At 48.9% G+C, this 21,075-nt stretch overlaps 1 protein-coding gene and 1 pseudogene across 12 annotated transcripts in view; one reads left to right on the top strand and one right to left on the bottom strand.

Annotated features, from left to right (window-relative positions):
* The window catches only part of MARK2 (microtubule affinity regulating kinase 2), a 71,698-nt gene that overhangs the window by 15,267 nt on the left and 35,356 nt on the right, over positions 1-21,075 (bottom strand). For all 12 annotated transcript variants that reach the window (XM_032153183.2, XM_032153174.2, XM_032153184.2 and 9 more), the window contains 2 exons: positions 719-898; positions 423-476 (listed from right to left, as the gene is read on the bottom strand). In XM_032153183.2, the coding sequence (XP_032009074.1) occupies positions 423-476; positions 719-898 (234 nt within the window). Of the gene's footprint in view, positions 1-422; positions 477-718; positions 899-21,075 lie in introns of those variants that run through there.
* LOC116469968 (U6 spliceosomal RNA) lies at positions 13,532-13,630 on the top strand (annotated as a pseudogene).

Here is a 21,075-nt window from a genome sequence, read left to right as displayed (position 1 = left end):
AAATTTAAATTAGGAATTCAAGAGAAGGTCTAAATGGTGTCAGTAGATCATTGACCCCAGAAGACAGATTTAGAAAGGGACAGGAGGGCTGGGGGCAGTAGTTCACGCCTATAATCCTAGCACTTTGGGAGGCTGAGGCGAGCAGATCACTTGAGGTCAGGAGTTCAAGACCAGCCTGGCTAACATGGTGAAACCCCATCTCTACTAAAAATACAAAACTTAGCCAGGTGTGGTGGCGGGCGCCTATAACCCCAGCTACTCGGGAGGCTGAGGTGGGAGAATCACTTGAAACCAAAAGGCGGAGGTTGCAGTGAGCCGAGATTACACCACTGCACTCCAGCCTGGGCGACAAGAGCGAGACTCTGACTCAAAAAAAAAAAAAAAAAAAAAAAAAAAAGGGACAGGAGGTGCCATGTGCTTACTTTCTGGAGGCTGGAGGAGTTCAGTTGAGTCTTGTCAATGATCTTCACAGCTACCTGAGGATGAGACAAAAAGGCCCCAAATCACTTCTCTGACCAGGCGAAACCCAGGATTCCAATCTACTTCCTCCTTTATATTTCCTACTCCTTTTCATCCCACAGCTTTTTGCACCCCTATATCTCAGATCTCATTTCTGCTGGATAAACAAGAGGTTGGCTGCAGTAGTAGTCCCATCACCACCTGCTGGAGTGTCAACAGGGCTGGGAGGTGCTGCCATGTCCCCAGTCCCAGTCCTCACCTCTTTCCCAGTCAGGATGTGTCGGGCCAACTTCACCTTGGCAAAGTTACCCTTGCCAATGGTCTTGAGGAGCCGGTAGTTTCCAATGTGGGGCTGCTCATCAGCAGAGGTGGCTGAGTTGCGGCCCCGAATCATGTTGGACTTACTGCTGGGCTTGGAGTCAAGGTGTCCCAAGGTGGGCTGCAGGATGGAAACAGAGATACCATTACATGCTACACTTCCAGTCCTCTAAACGCTCTCTGCAAAATATGTAAGGGATGAGGGTGCAGGGGCAGACTCCAGGGGGCTGGTAGGCATGTGACGAATCATAGGGCAGCAGAAGAAAGGAGAGGGGGCTGAGATGACAGCCAGTCTTCACTCCAAAGGAGCACATCATAAGGTCCAGTGCCCAGGTCCTGTGGGTAGCAAAGCTCAGGAGCAGAGCTGTCCCATCACTGGCTCCCCGAACCTCCACTGGCAACACAACAGCTCGTCTGGTTCAGGAGGGAGAGCCGGTACCCCGCCTCCCTCCATGCTGCCTGTGCACACTGCGAGAAGACTGCATCTCAAAGTCACAGTAGCAACGTGGTCATAACTGCTTCAACGCCCTCATCGCCACCCAAAACTTACATGAACCTTTATTTTTTATTTATTTATTTTTTTGAGACAGAACTTTACTCTTGTTGCCCAGGCTGGAGTGCAATGGTGCGATCTTAGCTCACCACAACCTCCGCCTCCCGGGTTCAAGCAATTCTCCCACCTCAGCCTCCCGAGTAGCTGGGATTACAGTCATGCGCCACCACGCCTGGCTAATTTTGTATTTTTAGTAGAGATGGGGTTTCTTCATGTTGGTCAGGCTGGTCTCAGACTCTGGATCTCAGGTGATCCTCCCGCCCTGGCCTCCCAAAGTGCTGGAATTATAGGCGTGAGCCACTGCGCCTGGCCATAATAACTTTGTTGGGTAGAAACGCAGTAGCCCTTCCTGCATCGAAAGACTACATGGCCGGAAGTCGAACCCGAGTCTCCCGCGTGGGAGATGAAATTTCTGCCGCTGAACTACCAATGCCCCACTGAACCTTTATTATTTATCACTTTACATTTATTTGCCGTCTCCCCCAGTAAAAATGGAAGCACATGAAAGCAGGCATATATTCTTTATTCACTGATACATCCCAGCACTTACAGGGACTAGCTTATGTTTGCTGCTCAATGAATACTTGTACAATGAAAGAACTGAATGATTAGGTCTGAGCAAGGCAGCAGTCTGCCCTGCTCTGCCCTCCTGGCTCAAATGAGGGGATGAGGAAGCAGAAGCTACAACGACCAGCACTGAACAGGCATATAAACATAATACAGGTTGAATATCCTTTATCCAAAATGCTTAGGACCAGAAACGTGGCAGATTTTAAATTGTTTTGGATTTTGGAATATTTGCATATACATAATCAGATATCTCAGGGATGGGACCCAAGTCTAAACATTTATTTTTCATGTGTACATTATATACATGGCCTAAAATTTCATGACATTTTAAAATAATTTTGTGCATGAAATAAAGTGATTGAATTTTGATTATAACCTGTCATATGGGATTATGTGTAGAATTTTCCACTTGTGGCATCATGCTGGCATTCAAAAAGTTTAGATTTTGGAGCATTTTGGCTTTTGGATTACGGATGTTCAACCTGTACAAAAAGGGTATGGTCTAGACAAAAAACATACATCTATGTGAAGACGTGTACATTCTTCAAAGTGCTAAACACAGACTATGTGAGCCAGCAATTCCGCTCCTCAGTATATACAAAAGAGAAATGAAAACAGAAATCCACAAAAAACCTGTAACCAAGGTTCACAGCACTATAATCCATAATAGTCAAAAAGTGGAAACAATTTAAACAAACGCAGCATATCCTTACCAGGGAATATTGGTTGGCAGTAAAAAAGAATATATGCTACAACACAGAAGAAACTTGAAAACAATGTTGAGTAAACAAAGCTGGTCATAAAGAACCACATATTGTAAGATTCCATTTTATGAAATGCCCAGAACAGGCAAATCTGTAGAGACAGAAAGTAGGCTAGTGGTTGCTGAGAAGGATGGGGGAAATTTAAGGGTGAAAACTAAGGAGTATGGGGTTTCTTTTTGGGATAATGAAAATGTTCTAAAATTGATTGTGGTGATGGATACACAACTGTGAATTTAAATTTCAAATGGATAAACTTATGGTATGTGAATTATCTCTCACTAAAACTGTTCAGAGTCTGGGCCAGGCAAGGTGGCTCATGCCTATAATCCCAGCACTTTAGGAGGCTGAGGCAGGAGCATCACTTGAGGCCAGGAGCTCGAGAGCAGCCTGGGCAACATAGGGAGACTGTCTCTACAAAAAATTAAGAAATTAAGAAATCTTGGGAGGTTGAGGCGGGTGGATTACTTGAGGTCAGGAGTTCGAGACCAGCCTGGCCAACATAGTAAAAGCTTGTCTCTACTAAAAATACAAAAAATTAGCTGGGCGTGATGGATTACAGGTGCCTGTAATCCCAGCTACCAGGGAGGCTGAGGCAGGCTTGAACCCAGGAGGAGGAGGTTACAGTGAGCTGAGATCGCACCACTGCACTCCAGCCTGGGCAACAAGAGTGAAACTCCGTCTCAAAAAAAAAATAAATAAATAAAATAAATAAATAAATAAATAAATAAATATTAAGAAATCAACTGGGTGTGGTGGCACGCACCTATAGTCCCAGCTGCTCTGGAGGATGAGGTGGGAGGATCGCTTGAACCCAGGAGGAGTTCGAGGCTGCAGTGAGCCATGATTATGCCATTGTACTCCAGCCTGGGTGATAAAAAAAATATGCAGAGTCTGGTCTAACTCCTGATTAGAGCCCTGGTTTATGTCTCACAAAGAACATCTGGAGCGATCGCTCCAACATACTGCAACAAAGCATATGAGGCAAGAGCCTCATCCCAGAACCATCCAGAGCTACCTTGGAAACTTCAAGGAAACAGTCTGGAGGGCAGCAGGGTGACCAGAGGAGTGCGAGTGAAAGTTCTTCCTTTCACGGCCTCTGCTGGCTGTAAGTGAAGCACTCAAAAACCACAGAGAAAAAGAATGACTTGCTACTACCCAAGGAACTGTCCAGCATTCCTAGACAAGAAGCTTGCTAGCTCAACCAGATGCTTTTCAGGCAGAAACGACAGCAGCAAGTTAAGTACAGTATCCTGATTCTGACATTTCCCCTTCTTCATTGTGCCCATGTAGGGCCTTTGCATAGTAGCTGCAGGCTGTCTTTTGGTGAGCTGTTTGACCAGATCCCAGAAACACATGGGGCTGGACCTTGGAGGAGGAAGATCCCATGCATTTGGTAGATGTTTGAAGGGGGAGGCTCCTCACATCCCAGAAGAGGCCCTTTTAACTTCCTTCCTTCTCTCTTCCTCATCAACCTTTGCATCTCCATGAAGCCCCCCAGCTCTTACTGTCTGCTCATTCCAGCCCACAGGGCTCTCTGGTGCTCTGTTCTCCATGCACCCTGTAGCTTACCTAAGCCTGGTTGGTCCTTGAACAGTGTCTGCGAGACAAGTGGATTTTTAAATACCTGCTTTTTTCCCTTCCAAAAGAACTCTAAGGTTGCCCTTGGAGAGAAGGGCATTTCTAGGCCCTGCTGGCACCTGATTGGGCCAGTCTTCTGAAGGGTACCCTAGCTCTGTCCAGCAGAGTACTGAAAGCCTGGTCCCCTCAGTCTACCTTTTTCTCAGCCCCATCCTCCCTTTCAGTGCTGCTAGACTGCCTCCAACCCTACCCAGTCTGCCTAAGGGGCAATGAACAGGAAAAAACCTTCCTTCTGCCCCAACTCCTACTAGAGGAAGATGGGTGGGAAAGTTTCCTTGGCAACCTCTAGTTCACCTTCTAAGTTTGTTGTCACTCCCTGTTTCTCCGAGGATATAAACCCAAGGCAGCAGGAAGTGTGACGGTCTCTAAGTTCTCAAAATCCAGACCAGGGATTTAGCATCTACCTGCAGACTTGGGCCTTTTGCCAGCTGAGACCAAATCTGGGCATCCCATGCCCATCCTGAGCTCTGCTCTGCCCATCCCTCTTGGTGAACCGAGGGGCTGGTCTGTGTGGCACAGCAGGTCAGCGTTCCCTGCCTGGCCCTGCTGCACACTGGGCCTCAAGGAGCTTAACAACCACAAGCAAGATTCTGCCATTCATTCTCTTCCTTTCTGGTTAAGACTGTCGGAGATAAACTGCCAGGTTTCAAATCCTAAATCTGCCACCTACTCAGCACATATTAACTTTATTATTATCATCAACATCATCAAGCCAGGCACAGTGGCTCATGCCTTTACAGGCAGCACTTAGGGAGGCAGAGGCAGGAGGATAGCTTGAGCCCAAGAGTTCAAGACCTGCTGTTCACAAAAAGGAAAAAAAAAAAAGAATATATTTAAAAAGGCAATATAGTGAGACCCCGCATTCACAAAAAGGAAAACACACACACACACAAACACAAAAAACCCCAAAACAAAACAAGTGTAACATCAACATTATCAAGAAGGAGGTGAGACTATTACAAATGGGGAAGAGAACTACCCAAAAAACGACCAGTGGCCAATATTGCCAGACATCTGTGCCAGGCAGGATCCTGAGGAACTCTGCAGTCCAACAGAATCAGGTTCAAGTCCTGGCTCCCCCACCTACAAGCTTTAATTTCCTTATCTGTAAAGTGGCAATAAACATTCCCTACTTTACACAGGTAGATGAAAGAATACATATAAAATGCCTTATCCAATGTTCAGTAAGAGCAACCATTATGTCCCCAAATACTGCTGTCTGCCAATCCAGAAGTCTCACTGTCAAAACAACCTTCCAAATCAAAGTTGAGCCCACTAAGCCAGCTACAGCTCAGTTGGAGGCTGACAAGAGATGCTATAGGCCTTTCTGCAGAAGGGGCCAGGTTGAGTGCCCGCTCTCCTCCAGACCTGGTGAAATGCCACACTCCCTCAACCTGTTGCTAGCCGACACCAGCACCTCTATCCTTCAAAAGAGGGAAGAAGGAGAGTCAAGGAACTCAAGACAGGGTGGCTGTGAAGGGCTGGTCCCACGCTGGGTATCCAGCACAGGGAAAGAGAGGAGGTTCTGCTTGTTCAGGAGCCAGAGAAGCAACAAGCACTGGTGCTTGCTCTTTGATCCCCTGCTCCAAAGTCACCAACCCCCTTTTCAGGACTGAACCACAGGACTCCAAGTGCTCAATCCTTCCCTTACTTACCCCTGCACCCCCTCTTCTATGCTGTAAGATGTCTCCCACAGCAGGGATGTGAGCCAGGGTAAGGAGGCAAGCCGCTGGGAGGAAGCAGAGAAAAGAGAAAAGAAAGGAGAAAGTCTCCAACAGAAATGCTTCTTGGGCCAAGGCCCCAAGTGAGGCAACTTCCTCACCTAGCTGCTTCCCTGAAGGATAAAGAGGTAAGAGTATGCAGTGGCTAATATGGAGAGAGAGTTTCCCTTTTTTGGTTCTGGCTGCACCATTCAGCTTGGCCCTGGGTCTCACCAACAGGATGGCGGGCTGAGGATTAGCTGCCCTGCTGGGCCAACTCAATAGGACCTGGTGAAAGCCACGCTCTCCCCTCCACCACCATCCTCCCTGCTTATAGTAAGATGTGGCACACCAGGCACTCCTAAAGCTTTGGCCTATATCATACTCCAGGCAGGCCCTAAAGGATGGAGGAGGCCTGTCAAGAGTAGCCCCTATGGCTCTCAAGTAGCCTTTAGAAAGAATAAGGGGTCACCCTGCAAGGCAGTTATTTGGAACCAAAAGGCAAACCAAGCAGTTATTAAGCAGGCCTGATTCGGAAGTAGGACTGCAACAACTTTGGGGTCTGCTACTGAGAGGAAGAGAGAAGGCAGGACATGGAGGAGAAAATAAAAAGATAGTTTTGCCCACTGGGCCTGTCAGGCCCCTTCGGCCTGGGATCTCAGACTCGGCCTAGGCGTGTTGTCAGGCTTGCCCGGAAGACAGCCTCCACCCCGAGAGGCCTGGCGCTGACTCAGGTAGGCAGGGCCCCTGCCCTAATGCTGGAGGCTCCTACCAACAGTTGTCCCGTGGAGAAGCTCATGCTTTGGGGCTCTGCATTCAGGGCTGGCCTCAAGTGTCCTTTGGCTTCCCGAGGGCTGAGAAGGGGCCAAACCAGGAGGGGTGATACTCCCTGGCCAGAAGCAGAGTAAGCCAGGCACTATAGAGTCAGGGGAGAAAAGTGTCCCTTGGGCACCAGCCCTGGGCGATGGCCCCAGATCCTAGGCTCCCCCTCACTGTAGCACCAGGGCATCCTCTCTGAGGCCTCGGGCCTCTGCCTCCTACTAGCCCCTCTTTGCCCACTTGTCAAGACGCTTGTTCTCAGAGGAGACTCTTCTGGTATGTGCCCCCTCTTCCTTTCCTAGTCAATGCTTCTTCCACATCTGGACACCCTTCCCATGAATATTACTATGCTGGACTCAGGCAAGGCGCCCCTTAGCAGCTCTCTAAAGATCCTATGTTTGAGGTGAGAGGGTAGAAAGAGGAGGAGGCAATCCTAGAATAAAAAGGGGGACAACATACCCGACTGGAGAAAGGGAAAAGGACTACCAGCGACTTCCATTCAGCAGAGCCCACAGCAGAACCTGTCAGGCAGCGAGGGCAAAGTACAGAGGCCAGGAAGAGCCAGGCCCAGGGCGGGGGCTGCCGGCTCAGCCAGCCACCCTTACTCAGCCGGAGCAGGCGACACCTTCTACCACCTCCTCAGTGAAAAGTAGCTAAGCAGCCAGGCCGAGCGGTTCCTGCCTGGGAACCTGGACGGTGTCGCAACCGAAACCACCACTAGCAGAGAGACTGGGTTTGGCAAGGAGAGCAACAGGGACAAAGCCCCGCTGGCTTCTCAAGGGCCAGAGCCTGGTGGTCAGGAAGTACGTGCAATTCCAGGACAGTACACCAGAAGCAAGGTGGGAGGGAAGGGGCAGGAGGGGAATAGGGCAGGAAGGGAGACAGAGAGAGAAAGAGGCGGGTTTAGATCAACTTCCTTCTCCCCTCCCCCTGCCTCCCTCCCCGGAAGTGGGCAGCCCCACCCTCCCCAAGGTGCTTTGCTGGGTAACAGCTGGTGAGAGGGCAAGGAGACTCACTGCAGCCACGGCTGTCATAAAACCCTAGCTCACCTGTAGCAGATGGGACCTGGGTAGGGGCAGATGACTTTAACAAAGCCTCCAATAGGGCTGGGGAGGAATATGTGTGACTCAGATGTGCTGACCCAGAGTAGCGGCCCTGCCAAAGACCAGCAAACCACCCCCTCAAGAACGAAGTGGGGAGGAGAGTAAGCAGAAACCAGCAAGCTGACAGTGGCGGATGGACCTCCTACTTCCTAAAAAAGCAGTGCTTAACCTTGGAAACATGCACATTCCACTTAGACACAAAACATTTTGAGCATAATTTCAGGGAGTTCGGGGACTCTGTAAAGCCCCCTAGAGGTCTATGTTTTCTAGATTAAGAGCCTTTACCACTGATAGAGCATTCTATCAATGAAAAAATCATGTTTAATCCTAGATTTTGCCCAAAAGCTAGAAACAATCCAAATGTCCCTTTTAAGTTCCTTCCAGCCCTGCTTCTGAAAGTTCATCCCTAGGTTCTCAGTCACCTCCAAGTTTCCAGTCACCAATCCCCTGCCTTACCTTCAAAACAACACTGCTTTCTCAAGGAATTCCAAAGGCCTGGGATTCCTCACACCTTCCTCCTGCTAAGCCCCCACTATCTGGGCACATGGTGAGCAGGGGGCAAGCTGGCTGTCTCTCATCTGGAGAAGACTCCCTTCCAGACCAACGACCCCTGTCTATGTGCTGGTTGCAGCCTTGCCTCTGGTTCTCAGAACAATTTCTCATTCATCCCCTATTCTAGGCTAGGCTCTTTCTCATTAAGGAACTCCGTGACCTTCTCATGTTGGTAGCCATTAACCCGCTAGCGAAGGGCAAAGCTTCCTCTGTGCTCTCACAGCACTTAAGCATATATCCCTGCAAGACCATGCTACTCAGGAGTGGCCAAGAAATGTTTGCCTTACACATGAGCCCTGGCCAACAGATTCAACATTTCTGATGCTACTGTATGTCCAGCGCTTACACTTTGTTTTCTCCAAACACAGACCTACAGGGTAGGTAGTCTCCCTGTTTTCCATTGAGAAATTGGCATTCAGAGGTTATGAGACTTGCCCAAAATCTCACAGCTTCTCAGTACAGAGCTGGGGCCGGAGCCCAGAGCTTTTGTCACCATTTCAGCACTCTGCTGTTCTTGACAGTCAGTCCCCCTTACCAGTTTCTCATCAACCCTTCTTGATGCCTAATCGTGCTCTCATTTCCCCCAAAAGATAAGCCCCTGGCTCCTCCTCCAAAAGCTAGGAGGCAGAAGGTATGAAGACTCAGGAAAGGTGCTCGGGACAATGGGAACGACAATGTTTGATTCAGGCCAATGGTGGAGTGCTGTTTAAAGGCCTATCCCAGTGGTTCCACAGCAACCCTTCATTTTCCCAGCCCCCCAAAAGTAGGCCCTGACTTCAGTGGGCCCACTGGATCCTGGGCTCACGCTTGCCTGGGCCCTCTGGCCCTTCACTCACTGGTAGACTGAGAACCAGAGCAGGATCAAACAGCTTCATTTTTCTAGGGCTTTGCCATGTGACAGAAGGACTGTTTCCTCAATCCTATTTGTGGGAGACAGTAAGGGATTTTGTAAACTGAGGAAATACAAAGCACTGACTTCAAACAGAAAGGCTGGGAAGAAATAGGGTAGGATTTAGATAAAAAGCCACATGGGGGCCGAGCATGGTGGCCCCCACCATGTAATCCCAGCACTTTGAGAGGCCGAGGCTGGTGGACTCGAGGTCAGGAGTTCGAGATCAGCCTAAGCAACATGGCGAAAATCCATCTCCACTAAAAATACAAAAATTTGCCGAGCGTGGTGGCATGCACCTGTAATCCCAGCTACTTGGAGGCTGAGGCATGAGAACTGCTTGAGCCTGGGAGGTGGAGGTTGCAGTGAGCAGAGATTGCACCACTGCACTCCAGGCTGGGCGACAGAGTGAGACTCTGTCTCAAAAAAAAAGCCACATGGGGCTGAGCACTGTCGCTCATGCCTTAATCCCAGCACTTTGGGAGGCCAAGGTGGGAGGATGACTTGCGCCTGGGAATTTGAGACAAGCCTGGGCAACATAGTGAGACCCTCTCTCTCCAAATTCAAAAATTAGCCAGGCATGGTGCCATGGGTCTGTAGTCTCAGCTACTTCGGGAGGCTAAGGCAGGATAATTGTTTCGGTCCAGGAGGTGGAGGTAACAGTGAGCTATGATCGTGCCACTGCACTCCAGCTTGGGTGACAGAATAAGACTCCTATTTATTTATTTATTTTTTTGAGATAAGAGTCTCACACTGTTGCCCAGGTTGGAGTGCAGTGGTGCGATCTCGGCTCACTGCAACCTCTGCTTCCCGGATTCAAGTGACTCTCCTGCCTCAGCCTCCCGAGTAGCTGGGATTACAGGCGCCTGCCACCACACTCAGCTAATTTTTTTATATTTTCAGTAGAGACGAGGTTTCACCATGTTGGCCAGGATGGTCTCGATCTCCTGGTCTTGTGATCTGCCCGCCTTGGCCTCCCAAAGTGCTGGGATTACAGGTCTGAGCCACCACACCCGGCTTTTTTTTTTCTTTTTTTTCGAGATGGAGTCTTGCTCTGTCACCCAGGCTGGAGTGCAGTGGCGCGATCTCGGCTCACTGCAACCTCTGCTTCCTGTGTTCAAGTGATTCTCCTGCCTGAGCCTCCCAAGTAGCTGGGATTACAGGTGCATGCCACCACGTCCAGATCATTTTTGTATTTTTAGTAAGATGGGGTTTCACCACCTTGGCCAGGCTAGTCTTGAAGTCCTGGCCTCAAGTAATCCACCCGCCCCAGCCTCCCAAAGTGCTGGAATTACAGACATGGGCCACTACGCCCAGCCTCTTTTTTTTTTTCGAGACAAGGTATGACTCTATCACCCAGGCTAGAGTGCAGCAGCACGATCTTGGCTCACTATAACCTCTGCCTCCTGGGCTCAATCCATCCTCCCAACTCAGCCTCCCAAATAGCTGCAACTATAGACCCATGGCAATACGCCCGGCTAATTTTTGTATTTTTTGTAGAGACAGGGTTTTGCAAGCTTGTCCAGGCTGGTACTGAACTCAACAATTGAAGCGAACTACCCACCTTGGCTTCCCAAAGTGCTGGGATTATAGACATGAGCTACCATTCCCAGCACAAGACTCTATCTCTTAAAAAAAGTCATGTGCCTGTGGCAAGTCCCTATTTATTTATTTATTTTTAGACACGGTCTTGTTCTGTTGCCCAGGCTGGAGTGCAGTGGTATGATCTTGGCTCACTGCAATCTTTGCCTCCTGGGCTCAAGTGATCTTCCTCTTGAGTACCTGGGACTACAGGCATGGGCCACCAAGCCTGGCTAATTTTTGTATTTTTTGTAGAGACAGGATTTCTCCATGTTGCCCAGGCTGGTCTCGAACTCTCTGGGCTCAAGCAATCCTCTCACCTTGGCCTCCTAAAGTGCTGGGATCACAGGAGTGAGCCATTGCGCATGGCCATATGGGACATCTTGTAACTGGGAGTTGGAGTCCCTTGTTTTTTTAACCCTTCCTCCCTCACTGTATCCAGAAACTGTCTTTTCATCCTTTGATTCTGAGCAACTATTGCTATCAACTGCCAAGAGTCAATAAACCAGAGGAGCATTCAGTGTAGGAGAGCTTGTAAAACTGGCAGGCACTCACCAGTGGAGAGCCTGGATGCTCCCACCCCCAAAATTAACTGTGACTGTAAAACTTAAGAAACAGCCACATTCCTTTACTATCCTATTGTAGATGGGAGGCAGGGGCTGCTCCCTCTTTCCAGCCAGGGTAAGAGCCTCCCTCATAAAGGATAACCAGAAGAGCCTGCAACTTAAGCACAAAGCCAAAACCAAGGTGGTTTACTGCCCTTTAGCTCTCTGAGCTGCAATCCTCACCACAAGGCAGGAAGATCAGCACTGCAGCCTGGGCCATGAGGTGGGGCTCCCCCAGGACTCAAGCCTGCCTGGGAAAAACCTGACATGGCATAAGAGGTGAGAACAGAGAGCAACCTCCAGCTCACTCTCCTTCAGGCCTGGAAGCCACAATGCAAAGAGCACTCTCCAAATCTCCTCTGTCTTCAGAGCCACTTGAAATGCTGGGCTCCTCTTGAAACTAGATTCTACTGAGCAACCAGGGCTTTAGAGGCTTCCAGGACCACTTTCATCCCTGAGAATTTGCTTGCTGGGGTCTGGTCGCTAAATCCCCAGCTACTGTTGCCCTAGCAAACCTTTGTTGAGCAGTACTCTGGAGCCCTGGCTCTAGTTGCAAAGCTCAGTGAGATATGGCTCCTGCCTTCCAGAAACTTAGAAGAGGTAAACTATACAGAAAACTTAATATAGTCGCTCTGTCCACCTCTGTTGCTTACCAGCTGACTGAACATGAGCAAAGTGACATAACTTCTCCAAATCTGTTTCCTCATTTGGGACATAAAGATACTAGCTGTACCCATTTCACAGAATTAGAGTGAAGATTAAATGAGAAGATCTGGCCGGGTGTGGTGGCTCACGCCTCTGATTCCAGCACTTTGGGAGGCCAAGACAGGCAGATCCCTTGAGCCTAGGAACTCGAGGCCAGCCTTGGCAACGTGGCGAAACACAGGCTCTACAAAAAAAACACAAAAATTAGCTGGGGTGTGGTGACATGTGCCTGCAATCCCAGCTACTTGGGAGGCTGAGGTAGAAGGATCACCTGAACCCAGGGAGGTAGGCTGAGGCTGCAGTGAGCCGTGATCACACTGCTGCACTCCAGCCTGGGTGACAGAGTAAGACCCTGTCTCAAAGGAAAAAAAGAAAAAAGAAAATCCATGTCAGTGTTTACCATAGAACCTGGTGTTCAGTAATGTCTTGATGATGCATTCTATCATTATCTAGCTTCACTTTTGGGTAGGAACCATTGTTTCCCATCTCCAAGGGTTCTCTGGGCTCTGGGAAGAGCTACGATACCTAGAAATTTGACTCTAAGTACCAGTACAGCTAAGTTGATTCCTGTCATCCTGGTATTCCCTCTAAACAAGGAAAAGTCAAATTCTTGCCATGGCTGGGCAATCAGGCAAAGAGGACCCTCTTTCCTAACATAAAACCATCCTGCAGGAGGAGTAGGTGAATGACATGGTGCCCATGCCTCTGCCCTCTGTGTGGCCCAGAGGATGACGACAGTGGTCCTGCCAGGGTTCTTCCCTTCTTCATCAGTTCCTTAACTCCCTCCTCCCAGAAAAGGTCCATGAAACAACTGACATACCAGTACCACACGGTGCCAAGGGCTGGGGGAAGCTCACACTGCCAGCCTCGCACTTTATACGGTTCCTCCCATACCAGTGGGTTACCGTAACCATGGAGACCAACAAGTTCCTCCATATCACAGGAGAGCCAGCCTGCCAGTAGCCCAGGGCTCTGGGGGATGGGGGTGGTGGGGGTAGGCAGAATGAAGCCAGCAGCATAGAGGTTTGGCTCACTTTACAGAGGACTGTGGGGAGGTAGCAGATCCTAACCAGTGCAGCTGAGGTGGCTGGGCTTCCTCCTAACCTCGTTTTCTTTGCCTAGTATGTATGTTCTTGGCATATTTTCTGGGCTCTCTAGACACTGGGCTTTTCTTCCTAGCTCCACTGCTGTATACTGGGGCACCATATATGGTATAGTAGTGAAGGGTGTCATTCTGGAGTTAAGACTGTAGTGATAACCCAGCTCCACCACTCTGTACATGCACATCTACAAAAAACTGGAACAATAAAGAGAAGATTAGCATGGCCCCTGTGCAAGGATGACACACACATTTGTGAAGCATTCCTTTTTTTTTTTTTTTTTTGTTTTTTTTTTTGAGACAGAGTTTCGCTCTTGTTGTCCAGCCTGGAGTGCAATGGCATGATCTCGGCTCACCGCAACCTCCGCCTCCCGGATTCAGGTGATTCTCCTGCCTCAGCCTCCCGAGTAACTGGGATTACAGGTATGCACCACCACGCCCAGCTAATTTTGTATTTTTAGTAGAGACAGGGTTTCTCCACGTTGGTCAGGCTAGTCTCGAACTCCTGACCTCAGGTGCTCCGCCCAGCTCGGCCTCCCAAAGTGCTGGGATTACAGGTATGAGCCACTAAGCCCGGCCCATATTTTTTAAAAGATTAAAAATTTTATTATTTCAGGCTGGGCATGGTGGCTCATGCCTGTAATCCTAGCACTTTGGGAGGCCGAGGTGAGCGTATCACCTGAGGTCAGGAGTTCGAGACCAGCCTGGCCAACATGGTGAAACCCCATCTCTACTAAAAATACAAAAATTAGCAGGACATGGTGGCACGCACCTGTAATCCCAGCTACTAGGGTGGCTGAGGCACGAGAAACTTGAACCTGGGAGGCGGAGGTTGCAGTGAGCCGAGATCACACCACTGCACTCCAGCCTGGGCCACAGAGCAAGACTCTGTCTCAAAAAAAAAAAAAAAAATTATTATTTTGAATAAATAAATAAAAATGACAAGAAAAAAGAATGGGTCAGAATTGTGGTACAAAGAGCTACCCAGATCTACACATACTAAAAGGAAAGTGGTCATCTATCCTACGTGCCTTCCTATGATCCAGGTAAGTCCTCTTATCCCTCGTTTATCTTAAATCCAGACACTGTCTTAGCTGGGAGTGGTCACTCACTTCTCTAGACTCTCAGCACTCTATCTGTACTCTTCATTTCTTCTTCTTTTGTGAGATGAAGTCTTGCTCTCTCGCCCAGGCTGGACTGCAATGGCACAATCACAGCTCACTGCATTCTCAAACTCCTGGGCTCAAGGGATTCTCCTGCTTCAGCCTCTCGAATAGTTGGGACTACAGGTGTGTACCACTATGCTCGGCTAGTTTTTTATTTATTTCATTTTTTTTTGTAGAGATGGCATCTTGCCATCTTGCCCAGGCTGGCCTCAAACTCCTAGGCTCAAACAATCTTCCTGCCTCAGCCTCCCAAAGTGCTGGGATTACAGGTGTGAGCCACCACACCCACCCCCATTAATTTCTTGTTTGTGTCCTCATAGCTTAACCCCCTCATGCTCTGACAGATCAGAGCCAGTACCTCCCTCACCTTCATATACCCTCAGTGCCCAACGGTGCCCACACCTAGCTGGCCCATGTTACAATACTTAGGGAATAAGAGAGGCACAACTTTTTGATCTTTAAAGTTGCCCACTCTCGACCCCAAGAGATAAGGGTAGAGGAAGGAAGATCACAACTTCTTGCTACCAGCCCCATTTCCCCTCTTTCAAGGCATTCGTTGCCCTTGAAGTTGGTTGGTTACTATCTGTCCTTCCTGCTAGACTACACTACAAAAGGACGGACCTTGGTATTTTTTTTTGAGACAGAGTTTCTCTCTGGCCATCCAGGCTGGAGTGCAGTGGCGTGATCTCGGCTCACTACAAACTCTGCCTCCCGAGTTCAAGCGATTCTCCTGCCTCAGCCTCCCAAGTAGCCGGGATTACAGGTGCCCACCACCATGCCTGGCTAATTTTTTCTTTTTTTTTAGTAGACGGGATTTCACCATGTTGGCCAGGCTGGTCTCGAACTCCTGACCTCAGGTGATCTGCCTGCCTTGGCCTCCCAAAGTGCTGGGATTACAGGCGTAAGCCACTGCACCAGGCCAGATCTGTCTTATTCATGGCCCAGAACAATGCCCAGCACAGTATTCAATAAAGTACTGAATGAATAGATGTGCACAAATGAATAAATAAGAAAACATGTTGCAGTGTCTTCATGACAGTCTCTGGGACCAAATGATAACTGATAGCCCACATCAGTGTACTCTGCAAAAAATACCCATGAGGGTAGTGAGCCATGAGATCCCCTATCCCAGTGATGGATGAAAAGTGAGTGATCACCAAGGTGAGCTGGAGACAGACTCAGAATATAGGCAAAGCCAGGGACCAGCAGCGCCCATCCCACTTGCTCCCCTAAATCAAGCCCTAGCCGTCCTTTCATCAGAGGGAAAACCCTCTCCTTCAAACTTCCTGCTGCCCATGACAACCCCCAGGTCCTCCCACTTAAGACAGTTCTCTCTGCCTCTCTACATGTAGTTTCTCTACTGCTTTGCTATCAAAACCATTGTGTCTTGCTGTGACAATGAATGCAACTCGAGCCATTCTAAGAGCTACCAATTGGGGACAGACAGTGACTTGTATAAGAATCTAGGAGACAATTATTTATTGTTTGCCACACTAAGAGTTCTGCTTTGATATTTCTTACTTGAACCAATGTACTGACTCTAAGGCCCTGTTAACTCTAGGGTGTCAAAATAATTTCACCCATACACACCTGCCTCCTGTCCTGCTGCACAAATCAGCATTCCCACCCTGCCCCCAACCCCTCCCCAAACTGCCTCCTGTTACAGAAAAGCAAAGGAACTAAAAACGGCAGCTGGGGAGCTCAGTTGACTCACCCAGCATAATCATCTCCTCCCAGAATCTCCCATCTTCTCCTGGGGTTTTTGCCAACACAAAGTAAAAAAGAAGCATGAGATCTTAAAAAAAAAAAACAAAAAAAAAAAACTCTCAGCATTTATGCAACAGTCTTTCTACCTGGGTACAGATTTAACCCTTTGTTTCTGCCCTTTCCAATGTGGTTTCCTTAAAACTTGCTTGTATGCTGAGGATAAGATCCAGCCTGGAGCTGGGAAACAGGCCTTCTAGACCCCCTAGTCCCAGCATTGCTTCTGGAAAGTGCAGAACAAGGCATGTGCCTCTTCCTGCTGCATCTTTCTCTGGAAGTGAACAAATACTGCCTCCCTACTCCTCCAGTTTCAAAGAGGGAGTTGAATAAGGAGGAGGAAATGTCAGAAAAAAACACTGGGACAAAGTTTGTTGCTCCAGAAGTCACCATGGCCAGAGGTCAGAACGCATCAGAAACCACCCCAAGGCTGTCACTGCCACACTCACCTCAGAACTGTCTCCTTGTTGGGCCAGGCTGCAAAGTGACTACTCCACTTAAGTGACCACTAAAAATCCAACTGGCCGATCTTTCTAGAAGCAAGCCCTTACTGGGCTGCTCCTGCTGAAGGGAGAGGTGCTATCTTTCTCCTGCAGCAGATCATTAAAAAACCAAGCAGGAGAGGGCACCTAAGTTGTAGAATGAGGGCATCCTGTTTCAGGTGCTACTGGACTATGGATCAAATCAGCTGACATGGAGAACCCAGACAAACCTGCCCCTCAAGGCAATCACAGAAGACAAGGGTAGCTCTCCAGCAACCTTTCTGGGTAGGAAGAGGAGGGTGCTTCTTTTTTGTCATTTGGCATATAGGAGGACAACTTACTTGTGTGATAGATAGTGCCATGACCACAAAATATGATTTTTTAAATGTTTTTTTTTTGAGACAGAGTCTCACTCTATCGCCCAGGCTGGAGTGCAGTGGTGTCATCTCAGCTCACTGCAACCTCTACCTCCTGGGTTCAAGTGATTCTCCTGCCTCAGCCTCCAGAGTAGCTGGGAGTACAGGCGCTCACCACCAGGCCCAGATTATTTTTTTTGTATTTTTAGTAGAGATGGGGTTTTACCATGTTGGCCAGGCTGGTCTCAAACTCCTGTCCTCAAGTGATCTGCCTGCCTCGGCCTCCCAAAGTGCTGGGATTACAGGCGTGAGTCACCGTGCCCAGCTGAATACAAAATAAAGAGACACTTCCACAGGCAAATGCAAATCTATTGCAGTATATTAGTCAAGAAATCCCCAAGTTACCAAAAGTTCTGTTCTGAGAAGGAACTCTTTCTATAGAAACATGTTACAAATGGTAGCTGTGTTCTCAGGCCAGCCCATGAGGTCCCAGCATAGTATTTCAAGGGGTACGTGAATCGTACTTAAGAGTTAAAACCATATCCCAGAACAGGAAATGAATTCAGAGTTCCAACTCAGGACCTGGGAACAGATTTTTGCTCTCCAAGCACCATGGGCAGCAGACACTGGGGCTCCCTAGCCCTCAAGCTCTGAGTGAGGGCTTGAATCAAGAAGACTTGAGCCAGGTGCGGTGGCTCACTCCTGTAATCCCAGCACTTTGAGAGACCGAGGCGGGCGGATCACGAGGTCAGGAGATCGAGACCATCCTGGCTAACATGGTGAAACCCTGTCTCTACTAAAAATACAAAAAATTAGCCGGGCGAGGTGGCGGGCGCCTGTAGTCCCAGCTACGCAGGAGGCTGAGGCAGGAGAATGGCGTGAACCCCAGAGGCGGAGCTTGCAGTGAGCCGAGATCGTGCCACTGCACTCCAGCCTGGGCGACAGAGCAAGAGAGACTCCGTCTCAAAAAAAAAAAAAAAAGACTTGAACAAGAGAGCTTCAAAGCATTTGGGGTAGAGCTTAAGGCTGGGTAGGAGAGAGGGTCTGAGAAGATATAAACCCAAATGGAGATGAGGATTGAGGCTAGAGGAAAAGAATTTTAAATGGGTGCTGCCTTACACAAAAGAAGAGCTAATTAAGGAAGACCAGGTAGAACAACTTCCAGCTAGAGGAGAAAAGACAACCTGCAACAGTACCCTGACATAACAGGGGCAAATGCTCTTTACAACTGTCTTCCCTACTAGGCAACTGACGCAGGGGCTGTGCTTCATACCTGCCTTACTGGGCTTGCCACTGCTGCTGCAGTCTCAACCCTGCACTGAGAGCTGGATCCTGTTACTAAGTGGCCATGGCCTGGGCAGGTATCCTGGCCAGCTTGCCAGATCAACGGAGGATTAATTTGTCAGCAGTTAGGTGAACAGTGGAAAGCCCAAGCTTCTCAGGGAGACTGAGTATATGTCAGCTTATGGCTTTAGGCTGAAGGTGCCCCTCAAAGCCAACCACTGCTGTTTATTCACTGGCGGCAATGACAATTTCGCTCCAAGGGGCCCTTGCTGTTTGTACTTTCTACCTAAGAGCAGAGTATGGCAAACCAGATGACAACCATTTTCCATTACATGTGCCTTATTAAAAAGCACTTTTTTTTGGAGACAGGGTCTCTGTCACCATGCCGGAGTGCAGTGGTGCGATCTTGGCTCACTGCAGCCTCGACCTCCCCAGGCTCAGGTGATCCTCCCACCTCAGACTTCTGAGTAGCTAGGACTACAGGTGCCCACCACCATGCCCAACTAATTTTCGTATTTTTGGTAGAGATGGGGTTTCACCATGTTGTCCCAGCTCCTCTCAAGTGATAGGCATGAGCCACTGCACCTGGCCAAAAGGCACTTTTTATACTTAATTCATCCTTTCAGCATCCTATGAAAAGAGTCTGGGCTGGGTGCAGTGGCTCACGCCTGTAATCCCAGCACTTTGGGAGGCTGAGGCGGGCGGATCACTTGAAGTCAGGTGTTCGAGACCAGACTGGCCAACATGGTGAAACCCCATCTCTACTAAAAATTCAAAAATCAGCCGGGCGTGATGGCGGGCACCTGTAGTCCCAGCTATTCAGGAGGCCCAGGTGGGAGGATCACCTGCATCTGGGGAGGTCGAGGCTGCAGTGAGCCGAGATCATGCCACTGCACTCCAGCCTGGTTGACAGAGCAACACCCCATCTCAAAAAAAAAAAAAAAAAAAAAGAGTCTGATTGAACTGTCTAAGAGAAGGGAACGGCCCAAGGCAGCAGAAGACCTGGGCTTTGAGCTTTCTAACCTCTGTGGTATGAACCTGGGAATGGCACTCTTTAGTGAGATTAGCTCATGCACTGGTCGAAGCTCTCAGGAACCAGAACCACCCATTACAAGTGGCTGGGAGGAAGGGGGCCGCTTTTGGGCATTGTTAGACGTGCTGCTACACAGACTGTGGACAAAGGAATGCTGGGTGTTTTGAAGGAGGCAAGCAGCCAAGTCTGTAGCTCTCCACCTCTGAATTCACTCAGAGATGGCAGGGAAGAAAAGATGGCTCCAAGAGGAATACAGCTCCTACCCAACAAATCCTAAAAGGCAGCTCTAACTGGCAATAGGAATGGTGGCATAAATGAAGAACCAGAACCAAGGAAGAAACCCACCCAGGATACCTCTCATCAGTAGAATTTAGCTGGGTGGCCACAGGCCATGGCTACCCATTCTGTTGCTCTACATAGTTCATGCTAACTACCAAGGACAAAGAACCCCACAGCCATAAAGGGATCCCTACCAAGTCTTGAAAACAGAAGGTAAACAATCAGAAATTACCAAATATCCATCTAAAGCATGGACGGCAATGCCTGGCAACATGCTGGTTATTTCTATAATTCCATATCCTTTCCCAACTTATTCTGTAGGTTGCCAGAAAACATAGCTTGGACTTCTTTACTCAAAGCTCATCATGAATTCTCTGCATCTCCAGAAGGAGATGGATGTTTTCTCCAAGAGAGTCCTGCAGTTGAAGGCTAAGTTCTGGTCATCTACGCACATGGCTTGAACTTGCACTTGGGTTCAAGTCTGCACCCAGGCAGAAAGGCTGCTGTATAAATGAAGCTAGAAAAGGCTCCAGCAGCTCAACCATTTTATCCCTTCCACAAAAGGCCACTCTACTCTCCCCTGATGAAAACACGCACATCCCGCCCTAGATGTATGGGCCTGGAAACTTTGCAAATCAACAGTCTTTATGGGAAATGTGATCAGTGTTTCACACACACATGCGTGTGCAGTGTGGCCAGAGTAAGTCCATTCTCATACACAGTGCTTATTGAAGCTGGGCGCTGCCTCTTCAGCTGTGAGATAAAGGAAACCTGTGTGCATGCGTATGGGGAGGGAAGTGATGGTGCTGGTGAAAGCTCAGCCACACTTCCAGCTCCTGAGTGTGTCTGCCATAGAATCCAGCAGCCTCTCTGGCAGCCAGGCACCCATCGCCACTGTCCTTCACACAACATAACAGGATCACTGTTTAGGAAGATGGGATTTTTGGTGTTGGGTTTTGTAGCCCATGAACTAGCATACATCTGCCCCATCTCAAGGGCAGTTTCCTGAAACAGCTGCAGGTCCTGGGCCCCTGCAGACAGGATTTGAGAAAGATAAACAAGATGCCAGAACTAGAAATTTTAGGGTGATAAAGGAATGAAAGTTGGCCACAGTGTCTCACACCTGTAATCCCAGCACTTTGGGAGGCTGAGGTAGGCGGATCATTTGAGGCAAGGAGTTCGAGACCAGCCTAGGCCACATAATGAGACCCCCATCTCAACAAAGAAAAATTAGCTGGGCGTGGTGGCTCACGCCTGTAATCCCACACTTTGGGAGGCTGAGGTGGGCAGATCACGAGGTCAGGAGTTTGAGACCAGCCTGAACAACATGGTGTAACCCCATCTCTACTAAAAATATAA

This window comes from Hylobates moloch, unplaced genomic scaffold (assembly GCF_009828535.3).
Source record: "Hylobates moloch isolate HMO894 unplaced genomic scaffold, HMol_V3 SCAFFOLD_5, whole genome shotgun sequence".
In the NCBI taxonomy this organism is placed as follows: domain Eukaryota; kingdom Metazoa; phylum Chordata; class Mammalia; order Primates; family Hylobatidae; genus Hylobates; species Hylobates moloch.
Note: the sequence above shows the minus strand (reverse complement) of the source record. Positions and strands in the feature narration are given on the sequence as shown.